The sequence below is a fragment of the Bombus affinis genome, chromosome 1, assembly GCF_024516045.1.
Source record: "Bombus affinis isolate iyBomAffi1 chromosome 1, iyBomAffi1.2, whole genome shotgun sequence".
Taxonomy (NCBI): domain Eukaryota; kingdom Metazoa; phylum Arthropoda; class Insecta; order Hymenoptera; family Apidae; genus Bombus; species Bombus affinis.
In genome coordinates, this window is record NC_066344.1 from 19,599,517 (window position 1) to 19,615,464 (window position 15,948).

Sequence of the window (15,948 nt, forward strand, 5' to 3'; positions counted from 1 at the left end):
CGACCCTTTCGTCTGTTCCTCGACGATGCAATTTGCTCGACGTATATACATACAACCCAGATAAGTCGGTGGTGAGGTATTAACCGCTAATACGTGCTATCACGATGCTCCAATTTGCGTGATAAAACGCTTTTATGCTTCGCCGTGTATAGTAGCTAACTAAAGTATTTGAACACTAATCATACAAAATATTTACGTACGTATTGTGTATATTGTATAAAACATCTTGAATTTTCAAAAGAAAACATTTATATGCACATCGTATATAGGGCGGTTGGTAACAGGTGGTACAAGCGGAAAGGGGGTGATTCTACGCGAAAAAAGAAGTCGGAAATATAGAATAAAAATTTTTCGTTTGAGGCTTTGTTTTCGAGAAAATCGACTTTGAATTTTCGCTCGGTACGCGTGCACTTTATCACGTCTCGTTATAACGTATCTCACTGTAGATCGTTGTCTCGATTGACGTTATGTTGATAAACACTTCCAATGTGACCGAAGTGTTTTCCTACTTATTAACTTACTATCATATTAAATCCATATTACCATATTAAATCAACTGTCTATTCTGAAAAAATCGCAAGTTGCGAGCAATTGGAAGAAAAGATTATCCTAACCTTTCATATTTTAAAATAATCGAATACGTTAGAAAGTGTTCATAGAAAATTAATTAGAAAAGCAGAAGTATGTGTTCGGCAGAATGGGCAAGATTTTCAGCAATTTTTGTAATAATAAACTTTATGATTACTTCATATTATTTCATTATGTCTTCCTAATTTTCCGTTACGGCAAAAACAAACTTAAACTGCGATAATATCCATCGAGACAATGATCTACAGTGAGACATGTTATAACGAGATGTGATAAAGTGCATGCGTACCGAGCGAAAATTCAAAGTCGATTTTCTCGAAAACAAAGCTTCAAACGAAAAATTTTTATTCTATATTTTCGACTTCTTTTTTCGCGTAGAATCACCACCTTTCCGCTTGTACCACCAGTTACCAACCACCCTGTATATTGTATGAAATATTTTGAATTTCTATTAAACCTGTAATGAGACACAACTGCCACGATTATTGATAAGATTTGAAACTAATCTGAAAATGTACATATTTGGAAGTTAGGAGATATTTACTCCAAACAATGAATAGCCTTATTAATGTACAGAAATAATATATGAGATAATATATCCATTAATATAATGGATAAATACAATTTGAATATTTTTGTGTTCTGTATGAAATAGTCATATATATATTTGCACTAAATATCTTCTATTCTAATAAGCCGTAATAGCTTATCTATATGTATTTTCAGATTTATTTTAAACATTAGTAATATTAATACATGATAGTTGGACCTGACTAGAATCCCAATGAAATTTGAAAATGTTTCGTATAATATATATTAGGTTGTCCGAAAAGTTTCTTTCCTTTTATGAAGAAATAATAGACACACAACGTTTTTTGTTTTATATTATTTTGTCGAATTACGTACGATCCATTTTGTTCTGTTGAGGTAAACACTGTGACATTTCACAGACTTGGTTTCTCGTTTATATGAAGGTGCACTGTCGTAAAAAACACGTTTGTGACAAAAAGACACTTTCCGGACAACCTAATATAATACATTCATAAAAGGTGTCTTCAAATGTTCTTCCAAACAGGTTTGTGAACCACTTTATATATGTACAAGGTGATAAAAAATAAATATCATGATCACCACAGCGGAATTCTACGTCTCTAGATCGGTTGCCATTTGTAAAAAAAAGTTACCTTAAAATGAATCTGAGCCTTGAATTTTAAGGTCAAATTTCTTCTGCTTGCATTATATTCTACTTATCATGAGGATCAAACTTGCCAATTTACGTTGACCAATTATATTTAATAACTAATTATATAATTATTGACATTACTTATAATATATTTATTTACATTTCGCATTCAGATAGAACGTAAATAACGTGATATTAATGAGGAAACAGGAAAGTATACCTTAGCGCGTGAGATAGGCGATCCTAAATAGACTGAAGCATTTAACTTCATAACTTCAACTTACGCTAAATTACGTACTGTATAACGAAAAGAGTAAAATTCGATGTCATTAGTTTTTACGAATGGCCGCATAAAATATATGCAAAGGTCAACTAACTTAAAAAAAAAATCACATTTCTTTAAAGAAATAAAGAAATTCATAAAGAAATGTGATTTTATTTTTTTTAACTGGTTGAGCTTCGCATATATTTTATGCAGCTAAATCAAGAGGTCATTTTAGAGAACGAGGCTTTACACCAATTAACAATCCTGTGTTATATCTCCAACTATAAGCAGTATCTCCAAGCATTCGTGAAATATCCTTTTAGCCAGTGAACAATTAGTGAATAATCTCGTGCGGGTCTTTCAATTGCAAGCAGCATTGAAGCGCGTTTGCGGAGTAGTGCATTGTTAACCGTTCGTAATAATCATTTGTACATTGCGTCGCAGCAATCGTATCGTATCGTATATTCCTTTGTAGCAATTATTCATAAATCTCGTCTCACAAGTCGGAGACAATTCGAAAACTTCCTCATCGTTCGAGTAAGTACAATCTTTGGTGTTGTTGATTGTTCATCGCGCATTCAACCACAACTCCCTCTCAAGGATCAGTTACCCAAGGTTAATTCAGTGGGTAACAAGTATATGTGTATACAAGTAGTCACATGCACGCGCACGTGTACAATATATAATATATAAGTATAACATTTGTAAAATTAGTAACAATTCTATTAGAGCATAATCGTTTAAGTAACAACTTACATTAAAATAGAAGCAATTTAATACATATATACTTGTATAATGGGAAATTACTCGATGCTGCGTGAATATAAACAAAAATAAGACATTCAATTTCTGGTTTCTAGAAGTCCCTAAAAATTTAGTTTCGTTTGCAATTAAACATCTCTATCCCGATAAAGTTTTCGGAAATAATTCAGCTAAACCAACTTTCATAAAACAGTAAAAATGTAAAATGTATGCTGTACAATTTTCCAATCATGTACATTTTTACGACGTAAACGGCGTCCCCCTAAAGCGATCTTTTGAAACTGTCACCTAATACACGTAAGAAATAAATCATTTTTCCGCTTGAAATTTAAATGGGTCACCAATGTTCTATGGAAGACAAATCGCGATGAGAATGTATAAATAAATACGTACATGTACAAACATGTACATTTGTAGATCCTATATACTTACACGAACTCGCTTTGCATTCATTAGCAGAGATAACATCGAATTGGAACTGCAACAAATGTTTCTGACATATCGAAAGCAAAACTTTTGCAATGATTCCAAACTGTGGTACTGATTTCTCTTCTATTTACTACTAGTTACTTCTCTTTAGAACTGAAATCTGTTGTTAGCTCATATTGTGCAATTTATAATGCACATACGATGAATAACGAATGCTTTGTCCTCTATCATCGTATTGAATTTGTTTCTACACTTGTCTACCATTGAATAATCCTATTTGATTTAAACTGTTCCATATTTAACTAAAAATGCAATTTTTTAAAGTAATTTATAGAAGAATTATATAATTATATAATATAATTATAAAATTAGTTTTTAGTTTTATATAATAATTAAAAAATAAAATTGTATATTATATCATATGATTTATTAAGAAATTATTTTGTAATACATTACACTTCCTCAGTTATAAAACACAGTTAAAGTGAATTGTACATTCATTCTTTTCTTAAATTGTCAGGTTATAGTTTCTAGAAAATGAATAGATGAAGTTAGAAGCCGCTACTCTAGTTTTTGAAAATAAGAACTACAAATTACGTGAAAATACGAAAATATATAATTGATTTTATTATATGCTACAGAGCACTATAAATAACACTTTTATAAATTACACATAAGGAGATGAAATGATCGATAACATTGGTAAAAAGAATTATACAATTTTAATACGTTGAATGCCACAACACCCGTATTCGGGTGTCAGCAAAGAGAACTATCCTGTTTTTGTGACCAGATTTTCAGGACAGAGATAGGAAGAAAAAAAACAATATCGTATAAGCTCCGCTCTACAGTGACTTAAATCTAATTTAAAAATAGTAAGCTAAAAAATGTAATTTCGACACACAAAACTTTGTATGGCTATGTCGTACCGTCACGTATCGATACTTTTGCCTAAACCACCCCACAACCGAAGTTCATTGTTTATTGTGAACAACATACCAATGTAATATCCACCTACTGGTCAATAAACGTTATATAACAAAGGGTGTCAGCAAAGTTTCTTTTTCTAGTCAGGCCGCGTAACCCATATTCTGGTGTCGCTTATTTGACTACGTGCGAAGGATCGTCGTAGGTATTTAAAAAGATAATAAAACTGTTGAATTGTTATAAAAGTAATACGAAAATGGTTTATTAAAAAATTATTTAGAATGTAAAACTTTAAAGCATTCTATGCATAACTGAGGTTGATCGTGGCAATTTGGACAGTGAGTTGTCGTTTTCTTCAAATTCTTTTGTACCTTTGTTCGGTCCATTCCACGTCTTTTATTTGCATAACATAGTTTTCATGCGCCTCTAATGCTTCTTTCGGCATCATTATTCCGAACGGCGATATTATGCTAACTCCGTTGAAGACAAGGATTTTTTGTATTTTCAGACACTCTAATAATTTTGTAACTAATAATTGTCTAAATATTCTAATATTTATATTCTTCCTTGTTGCAATTTTGTAAACCGTCAAAGAGTTTACAACAGAAATTCCCAGAAGAAGTTGAATGCCAAGTTTTCTGTACCATTTGATTCAATTTCTAATTGTGGTGGCATAAAAAACCATTTGATTGGAATAATCTATATCACACTTTCCTTCATTATATTCAACAATAGCTAGTGGTTTTAATGTTGCGAACAAACGAAACGAAAGATCATTCTTGAGACCACCACATGAGCGACTCGCATTACTAAAATATCGATGGGGGTACCTAGCAGAGAACGTTTGGTACTGCTGTACACGTGGCCTGACGGAGATTTCTTTGACAACACGCGTGGTAGTCAACGTGTTAATAGGTGATTTCAAATGCGCATCATAGAAATTGTAATTGTAGAAGAAATGACATTAATAACGAAAAATGTGCAGTTATTAAATGTGCAACCAGAGGATCCTAATCTCAGGCGGAGACTATCCCCCTGCCGAGCTGGCGGCTGAGACGTTCAGGGGGAAGCTAGACGAGAGATGTGGGAGCGGTGGTGCTCCGACCTACTCCCCGAAAACCAGGTCCGTGGCCACCGGACCAAACTGGGAGGCTTGGAAAGACCGCGGAGGGATTTCGCTGTCCTTCCGGATGATGCAGGTGCTCGCAGGACATGGAGTACTCGGGAAATACTTGCAGAAAATCGGAAGAGAGGTGACGAACACCTGTCATCACTGCGGTGAGGGTGAGGACACGGCCCAACACACGTTGGAATTTTGTCCGGTGTGGGAGACCTCACGTCGTATTCTATGGCTAGCGATTGGCGAGAGATTAGACCCCTCGATGCTGAGGGGGCAACAAGAGTTTCTTGCAGTCTGCTCATATTGCGAAGGCGTAATGCTCGTAAAGGAACGAACAGAGCGGGAAAGGCTGAGAACATCCCACCCTTGTAGGGTTCCGAGCCGAAGGACGGCCCTACGTCGTCCTAGGTGGTCATAGGGGCCGATACGCCGAGGAGAATCTGGATCTCCTCAGACTCGCACGGTTCAGGGGATGGCGTTGAAAGAGGTGGTCCCTTCCAATGCCAGAACTAACCAAGGAACGACTTCCTCAGACAGGAGAAGACGCAGGAATGCTGTGACACTAATTCGAAAGAGGTCCCGGGTCATCCCAGGGGCATCCCAGCTGAGCGTCGGGCCGTCCTCCGTGGGGTTTTAGTCAGTAAAGTTCAACACTACCCATCGCTTCTCAGAAGAACGGAGGGGAGGGGTCCATGAGGATTTCCCCACGTATAAAAAAAAGTTATTAAATATGCAGTGTGTGTTACATATATAATCAAACAGTGAAAAATAATATAATTTTGATCATGCTATTTTAAAATAATATAAGTGAAATGGGTACAGCCATTTAAAAATAATACTATTCTGCACTTTCATATTCAGCGTTAAATTATAATTTTAATTCTGTTAAAAAATATTTTATTTCTCTGAATTTTATTACTAAAACATTCGTTAAAGTAAGAATTATTTTTTTTGGAAAAAGTAGAAGAAGAATTTCTTTCTTATACTTCATACTATCCATAAACTTATGTATCTACATGCGGAATATTCACTATAGCGCTTTAAAGATCAAAATATATTCTTCGAAAACTGCTCGTAACTAGCAGGGAAAAATCTTATTTGGAAACAAAATTTTGCAAACACCAGCAATGTTTGCAAAAAGATAAAATATAATAAATAGTGTTTCTTTCGACATCTTTATACAGTAAAATTTAAATTTAATAAATGGATTACTTACTGGCAGTGCACTGTCACTGAAAAATTTAAGATTGGCTAGTTTTATCACAAAGAATCATTTTGTTTTAAATCTTAAGTAATTTAAAATTCCGAAGAATATTAATTCTCGAGATTAATGTTCTTACATATGGTTCTCTTATAATAGAAATAGAAATCGAAAAATATTTTAAAGTTTGAATAACTTTGAAGTATACAAATCGTAAAGTTTAATTCATTTGAATAATTCATAAAAGGCTTATATTAAATAACGTACAATATTAGAAATATCTGTCCTCATTTTGTGTATTTCACATACATTTCTAATGTATGTTACTTAGTGTATATTTTGTACGAACTTTATTGTTATATCTATCTATTAAAAGAATGTATGCAAAAATAATTATTTACAATTTATAATCACTTAAATACTATTCTACTATAAAGTAGTAAAATTAAAGTATCGCCTTCATTGAAAATATACTATCAAATTTTGTACTAGTTAAATTATTATAAAGGACGTAAAAGATTATTACACAGAAGTCAAACTATATGTTTTAGTATAACAATGTGTCTATTATTTATGTAAGAGAACTAATAGAAGCAGTCTCAAGCATTTCGGTGTCGATTCATTTTCGCGCAGTAAGTACAATCTTAAGTTAATGATATAATTCACTGTCAAACGTATTTCGTATTCATATAACTTTTCGCTCTATTTCATGTAATTATTTATATTCTTGCATATATTTCATTAATGATGCACTTTCGACTATTATTTGATTATTACTATTTTACTCGAAAGTTTTAATACACGTTATTATAGAAACATTTAACAATAACAAAAAGCGCATTAATATCTTTTCGAATATTGATTATAATTAGTTAATATTTTAAGTATATTAAAGAGGCTGATTCTGGAAACTGAGTTCAATCGTAGATATATTCTAAATAAGGTATATATTAATTCTAAAAACGTATATATTAATTTGTGAAGGTCATTCTGTATTTTCGTACAATGTATTAATTTATGAAAGTTTATCTCTGTATATCTATGTTTCTCATTTCTACTTAAAATAGAACTACAGTTCGTGTAAATTATCAAAATTATTCTAATGATTATAGTGAAATATTACTAGGAAACGCAATGGGGTGACTTTATGATGCGGCCAAACATCGTAGATCTTTAGTTCATTCGTGCTTTAGTACTTTTAGTGAAATTCCATTTATTAGAGATCAGTTATTATTCCGTTTAAGTTTATTAAATATTATAAAATCATACCTCAAAAGATCTCGGTACTTCAAAGTGCCGATTGTTTGATCTGATGGCATCTATCACACTATCGTCAAGTCTCCATTCACCAGTGACCAACTTTTACACCCCCGCGATAAGGACATATTGCGTTACGGACGCACTGAAAAAGGTAACTGAGGATTGGTTGCTTTTAGGAATAAGTCTCATAGTTATTCTTCTTTCGTGGTTAATGTCATTAATGGTAGTAGTCGACCATCACACATAGTTAGTCGCTATTCTGTCATATTTTAGATTTCATAGCTTAGCACAAAAGTAAAACAAAGCAATTCTAGCCTCCAATACACAGTGGTTGTTCGAACAGATTGTATTAATCATGAATGATCATCAAAGACCATCCAAAAGATAAAAGAAATGTACCAAAATATGCTATTAATAAAGAATAATGAAATTTATATAAATGAGTTCAATTTAGTTTACATTAGGATAAAGACGATAATAGTTTAATCCTTTGCTGTCATATGTTTGCTCTCAGTTACTAAAGCAAACAATTATTTTGATTGCATATTACAGCAAGTCGACCGTTTCAGAGATACATGGATTCTTAATAAGACTATATAAGTTTCATTAAACGTAATTAAAAATTTTCGTCTTTTAGAATATCTGGTAAACAATACTCTGAAATGACAAAAAGAAAATTTGCGGAAAACGTGAAATTGAAAATAGTGACAATGAATTTTATCTTGATTTGTTTTAAAAATTTTGACAGTGATTCTGAGAGTGGTACAGTTCGTATAGAGATGAATGACGCAATTAGAATGATAATATAGAATTAGAAAATACAATATACTAGATGATAGTAACTGTGAAATAGAAGAAAATAATGAAAACCAGAAAGACAATCGTTTTCAAATAAAGAGGGAAGGATTAATGGCAAACTGTATATTACACCACTATAAAGATATTAAGAGCAAAGATTGTTGATACGTTCCAACCGAAAAATTAAGGGAGGAAGACACCAAACTAATTATTTTTGCAATACATGTTCTCAAAAATCATGACTTCACATTGGACAAAATTATGAAAGATATAAGATGGAACAGTATAAAATATAATTTCTGTATAAAATAAAACTATATTATAATGTTACGTATAGTTAAAGTTTAAAAAATAATTCATTCTGTTTATTATTTATAATCTCCCATTATACCCACTTCCACGTGTTACTGTTCGTTCAATGAAAATTAATATTACCATCAGTATGTTACCTTTGTATAAAATTAATATGATCGCAAAGGTTAATTATTCTTTTGTGTATAACTCGAAAACCAAGATTGAGCATCCATTATGTATATAGGAAAAAATTATCCAAAATAATAATCTTGACAATATATTTCAAGGGTATCGAAATCGATGAAAAGGTACTTATTCAACAGTTTAAAGTGTTTTCGTAAAATTTATTACGAGAAAAATAATCGTGATAGATATCAAGGTTCTGTACAAAGCTAGATATTAAAAATATGATATTGAAATGGCAGGCACAATCATTAAAGTACGAAAATTGCACCTCGTTATCACTTAATTAACATTAAACAAATACTCACCATCGCTACGCTGCGCGATACCCCTCTTGTCTCCTTTACCCATATTTTCTTCTCCCTCTGCCCCTAAGGTGAGAATCGCTTTCTTCGTCTCCCGTCTGAAATTTAATTATAATGTAAGTGCTTTTGATTACTACGTGTTTTGCCCGTACCCATACGATACAAGCCATGCTGTGTTCTTGACACACAAAAGCCTTAGCAAAGCAGTGTGACATACGTATGTTTCATCATCTCGTTATTTTGTGTATGTACTTTCACACAAACTGGTTCTGGTTAAATTTGTTTCAGAATGCCAGAATGGGGCGAAGAAGGGTGTTGAATTGGTCTCCACAAAGGTATAGTCAGTAAAAGAAATTTTAGGATTTATGAAGATATAATTTTTGTATAAATAGATAAATATATATATTCATGGAGTTATAAAATAAAAATTAATTATATAGCTAGTGTTATGACAGCCAATAAATTTTGAATTAGATGAAAGAAAAATACGATTTTAATAATATGTTTTATCAACTGGTTGACAATAATTTTAAAAGTATTGTAGCGGCACTCGACAGCAAACTTCCCAACGGTTTCTGTCCCGTGCCTCGCTACACAAGGACTCTACCTTGCGAACAGATGATTGCCAGATGTCGATACACTCTCTCCGAATATTTACAGCGAGCCTAAGGACCCGCTATAAATCTTAGGATCCATGCAGCTAAGATTCTCTAAAGGAACAGATAGTCTTTGTCTCAATAGTCCCTACACATACCACCCACTACGGAAATCTGCTTTTCCTCACGTACGACGCTCCTCGCTAGCAACTTTCTCTCAAGGGCAGTTGCCATCTCTTTCCAACCACCAACTCACGATTTAGCCAATTAACAGCGACGTCCATTTCCCTCACTCTCTGAACTAACGCTTTCCTTAACGAATCCGATGATTCCGTATCCTTAGACACACCCAAGCACAGTTTTCCTAAGGAGCATCATCGCGACACAAACTCATTCTGTTCTATCGCGAGTCGCGAGGCAAGTTGGAAGACGCCGATCTGAATTGTCCGCCCGCAGTCGTACGTAATAGCGAATCGGAATTCCTCGACATCTGTGCAATCGTCTCGACTCGAACCACCGCGTAAAGTATCGCGCCGAGCTTGAACTTGTAATCTCGAACCGATATCTGTATCGTGCTTTCGGCGCGCTAGTGTATACCACAGACATAAGCAAATAAATTGTTATTGTTAACGACACGAGTGATTCTTCTAGACCTATCACGCCCATCACCTCAAACTGGTGACCCCGACGTGATTTTTTAGTGTAAGAGGTGACAGTGATAGACTAGTCGCGGTGTGAACAGTATTGTCCGCAAATCACGCTATGGAAAAGGAGAGCAAACCAACTCCAGCCGGTGCTTCGTTCCGCGTGCCGCCATTTATGCCTACGAAGACCGGGATCTGGTTTTCGATCCTAGAGAAGTATTTCGGCGTAGCCGGCATTAGCCACGATGGCGAAAAAGCCTTAGCCCTCATGGGATTCCTCGACCCACCATACCTCGCAAAGATAGAGGATACCGTGACCAACCTCCCCGCCACCGGCCAGTACGAGAAACTGAAGAGCGAGCTAATCCGCGTCCTGACAGAATCGGACAGCGCCAAGGTTGAAAGGTTAGTCGAACGCGAAGAGATGGGCGACAGAAAGCCCTCACAGTTTTACAATGACTTAAAGAAACTAGCCAGCCCGCTCGCGTCCGATGAGTTCATCCTAAACCTGTGGAGGAACCGCCTCCCAGACCGTATCAGGGAAGTCCTGGCCGCAGTTGACGATACGAGCATAGAAAAGCTGACCAGGACCGCGGATAGAATCGACGAGGCGTACGACCGCCACGGCCACCGCGCGCATAGGGTGGGCGCAGTCGCCGAGCCACTGGCATCATACGAAGATAAAACCGACGCACTGGCCGCCGCCGTCACCAGCAGGGTGCTAGACGGAATGAAGGCTATGAGAATCGACGGGCATCGTCGACCACGAAGACGCTCGAATTCTCTCACCCGACCCCGCCGCCGTTCGCGTTCGCGAGATAACCCGCGCCAGGACGGAATGTGCTTCTATCATGCGAGGTTTGGCGATCGCGCCAGGAAATGTAACGCCCCTTGTAAGTGGAAGTCGGGAAACGACACCAGCCGTCCGTAAAAGCGGCGAACGACAACGGCTTGGGATCTCGCCGCATCTTTGTTTTGGACCAGAGAACGAAGACTTCATTCTTAGTTGACACCGGTGCTGATATCAGCGTTTATCCCCGTAGCAGGCTATCCACGGACGTAAAGAAAACAGCGTATGAACTATTCGCTGCCAATGGGACGCGCATTGCAACGTACGGCACTTTAGCGATGGAGCTAAACCTGTCCTTACGCAGAGCTTTCAGATGGAACTTTACGGTAGCCGATGTGCAAACCCCCATCATCGGCATGGACTTCCTAAGCCATTACGGGTTGCTCGTGGACGCGCGAAACAAAAGCCTCACTGACACGGCAACCCGAATGTCATCGAGGGGATACACCGACACGACAGACGAAGTGTCCGTTAAGACCATTATCGGCGACTCACCATATCACCAACTCCTGGCAGAATTCCCGGACCTCACCCGCCCACCGATTTTTGGAAAAGAGAAGACACGACACGGTGTGGTACACCACATCGAAACCACGCCTGGCCCGCCGGTCTACAACAAATCCCGCCGTCTTGCACCTGATCGACTTAAACAGGTAAAGGAGGAATTCGAGCTCATGATCGAGCAGGGCGTGATGCAACCATCGAAAAGCCCGTGGGCATCACCTCTGCACGTAATGCCGAAAAAGGACGGAAACCTGCGACCATGCGGCGACTACCGCGCGTTGAACGCCCGCACCGTACCCGACAGGTACTCACCGCCGCATATCGAAGACTTCGCGCATCATCTGTTTGGTAAGCGTATCTTCTCTAAGATCGATCTCGTCCGCGCGTACCATCAAATTCCGATTGCGCCCGAGGACATCGAAAAAACCGCGATAGCAACACCGTTCGGTCTTTTCGAAGCAACAAACATGATGTTTGGGCTTCGGAACGCCGCGCAAACATGTCAGCGATTCGTCGACGAAATCACACGCGGGCTCGATTTCGTCTACGCGTACATCGATGATTTCCTAATAGCATCGGACGACGAAAGTCAACATCGCGAACATTTGAAAATTCTGTTCAACCGCCTCAATAATTACGGCGTCGTGATAAACCCCACGAAATGCGAATTCGGCGTGCACGAAATTACTTTCCTCGGATACTCGGTAAACTCCGACGGAATTAAACCGCCGCCCGAACGCGTCGAAGCGATTATAAAATTGTCGAAACCCGCGAACGCTAAGCAGCTACGTAGGTACCTCGGTATGATAAACTTCTACCGACGTTTTATACCGGGGGCCGCAAAAACACTCAAACCGCTCAATGATTTGTTAAAAGGCGCGAAAAAGGGCAACGCGCCCATAGAGTGGTCGGAACAGTCGGAAAACAGCTTTCGCGAATCGCAACGTGCTCTCGTGGATGCCACGATGCAGGCGCATCCGATACCAGGTGCGCCTATCAGCCTCACGGTAGATCCATCCGACTACGCAGTGGGAGCAGTATTACAACAACGCGCGAATAACGAATTGCAACCGCTAGGGTTCGCAACGAAATCTCTGACCCCCGCGCAGCAAAAATATAGCGCGTACGATCGCGAACTACTCGCAATATACACCGCAATCAAACACTTCCGACACGCTTTAGAAGGCAGAAACTTCGTAATATATACCGACCACAAACCTCTTACCTACGCGTTCAGACAAAAGTTAGAAAAGTGTTCGCCGCGACAATTTCGATACCTAGACTACATCGGTCAATTCAGCACCGATATACGTTACATAAAGGGGCTAGATAATAATATAGCCGGCGCTCTGTCGCGCATCGAAGCAATAGGGAAGGCCGTGGACCATCAAACTCTCGCCGCCGCGCAAGAAAACGACAACGAACTAAGCGATATCGTCAACTCCGGTACAACCGCGTTACGGTTAAAGAAGATACGCTTTCCTGGTCACGACGCAGAAATATATTGCGACGTATCAGCCGATATCGTAAGACCGTACGTACCGAAATCCTTGTGGCGCGACATATTCAATTCGCTCCACGGACTTTCCCACCCAGGGATACGTGCCATGCAAAAGTTGGTGACGTCGCGTTTCATTTGGCCGTCCGTAAACAAAGATTGCCGGACTTGGGCACGGCAATGTATCCCGTGTCAACGATGCAAAATCACCAGGCACGTATCCTCACCCGTCGGAACGTTCGAAACAACAGCAGGTCGGTTCGAGCACGTACACATAGACATTATCGCGATACAATATTCGCAAGGCTACTGATATTGTCTAACGTGCATCGACCGTTTCTCGCGTTGGCCTGAAGCCATCCCCATCGCCGACATGGAAGCGACAACCGTTGCCTCGGCCCTCCTTTCTACATGGATAGCTCGTTTTGGCGTGCCTGCAAAAATAACAACCGACCAAGGACGCCAATTCGAATCAAACTTATTTAACGAACTGTGCCGGTTGCTCGGCATTAAGCATCTACGCACGACAGCCTATCACCCCGCGTCCAACGGGATGGTAGAGCGTTTACATCGGCAATTAAAAGCAGCAATAAAATGTCACAATACGAGCAACTGGGTAGAAATCCTACCAATTGTTTTACTTGGCATAAGAACAGCTATCAAGGAGGACCTGAACGCGACGGCCGCTGAAATGGTTTACGGCAGCGGCATACGATTGCCGACAGAATTTTTCGCACCGACAAAGCAACAGCCTAACTCGGAATTCGCGAACCGTTTAAAGGAGCGAATTGAGAAAATCAGGCCTCATTCGATTACGCGACACGGCGACAAAAAAACTTTCGTGTTCCGCGAGCTCGAAACATCACCATACGTATTCGTACGCCACGACGCGAGCGGTGGCCCGTTACAACCGCCTTACGACGGACCTTATCAGGTTATACAGCGTGGAACAAAGACCTTCACCGTCAAAATAAACAATAAAAACGTAATAGTCTCCATAGATCGTTTGAAACCCGCTTTTATTGTATCAGATGACATTGAACAACAGCAACCAGAAACCAGCGCAGAAACCCTCGTTACGTTTATACCGCGTAAAACCACAACTACGCAAAACGCCGAGCAGGCACAGCAAAGCGAAGATGACTCAGGAGTTCATCACACCACGCGCGCGGGCAGGAAAGTTCGCTTTCCTGATCGCTTTCAGGCGGGTCTGCGATAAGGTAATAGGTCATAACTACCTGCGAGATGTAAGAAAAAAGATAAACGTTGTCACTGGTAAGGGGGTACTGTAGCGGCACTCGACAGCAAACTTCCCAACGGTTTCTGTCCCGTGCCTCGCTACACAAGGACTCTACCTTGCGAACAGATGATTGCCAGATGTCGATACACTCTCTCCGAATATTTACAGCGAGCCTAAGGACCCGCTATAAATCTTAGGATCCATGCAGCTAAGATTCTCTAAAGGAACAGATAGTCTTTGTCTCAATAGTCCCTACACATACCACCCACTACGGAAATCTGCTTTTCCTCACGTACGACGCTCCTCGCTAGCAACTTTCTCTCAAGGGCAGTTGCCATCTCTTTCCAACCACCAACTCACGATTTAGCCAATTAACAGCGACGTCCATTTCCCTCACTCTCTGAACTAACGCTTTTCTTAACGAATCCGATGATTCCGTATCCTTAGACACACCCAAGCACAGTTTTCCTAAGGAGCATCATCGCGACACAAACTCATTCTGTTCTATCGCGAGTCGCGAGGCAAGTTGGAAGACGCCGATCTGAATTGTCCGCCCGCAGTCGTACGTAATAGCGAATCGGAATTCCTCGACATCTGTGCAATCGTCTCGACTCGAACCACCGCGTAAAGTATCGCGCCGAGCTTGAACTTGTAATCTCGAACCGATATCTGTATCGTGCTTTCGGCGCGCTAGTGTATACCACAGACATAAGCAAATAAATTGTTATTGTTAACGACACGAGTGATTCTTCTAGACCTATCACGCCCATCACCTCAGTATTCTGCTATAAAACACGAAAGATATAATTTATTGCTTTTTCCTGTTGTCTTCATAAATAATATTTTCAAATAGAGTCCATAAACTGAATGTTGTATGAATTCCATGAATAGAATCTCTATAAATTTTCAATTATGAAAGTATTTTAGATATCTTTTTTTTTTAATTTTTTACGATTCATTAAAGTCTAACAATTCTGTAATTCTCGCAGAAAAATGAGCGTGCAGCAAACTTCATCAATAAAGTAAACGAAAAGTCAAGAAGGGAGATAGAACTTCTTTGGTTCCTGAAGACTAAAAAAGAACTTTGTTTGGAAATGTATCTCTGCTTAAAATAACTTTTCATTTATCTTGCATGCAAAAACGAATAATTATTTAATAATAGTTTATTAACTTTTTACTACCCATCATTATACATACATATATTTTGTTATTTAATTGTATTTTATTGTTGTGGAAGAAAAAATTAATTTTATATTCTAATATCTCATTCATTTAAACTAAAACTATGATATGAAAAGTTT

At 38.5% G+C, this 15,948-nt stretch overlaps 1 protein-coding gene and 1 long non-coding RNA gene across 5 annotated transcripts in view; one reads left to right on the forward strand and one right to left on the reverse strand.

Moving 5' to 3' along the window:
• The window catches only part of LOC126918242 (uncharacterized), a 487,823-nt gene that overhangs the window by 438,430 nt on the left and 33,445 nt on the right, over positions 1-15,948 (forward strand). The window lies entirely within an intron of this gene.
• The window catches only part of LOC126918005 (uncharacterized), a 327,710-nt gene that overhangs the window by 271,507 nt on the left and 40,255 nt on the right, over positions 1-15,948 (reverse strand). For 3 of the 4 annotated variants that reach the window (XM_050725536.1, XM_050725518.1, XM_050725526.1), the window contains exon 2: positions 9,319-9,413. The exons of the other annotated variant lie outside the window; for it this stretch is intronic. In XM_050725536.1, the coding sequence (XP_050581493.1) occupies positions 9,319-9,361 (43 nt within the window). In that variant the 5' untranslated portion in view covers positions 9,362-9,413. The remainder of the gene's footprint in view (positions 1-9,318; positions 9,414-15,948) is intronic. 4 annotated transcript variants of the gene reach the window in all.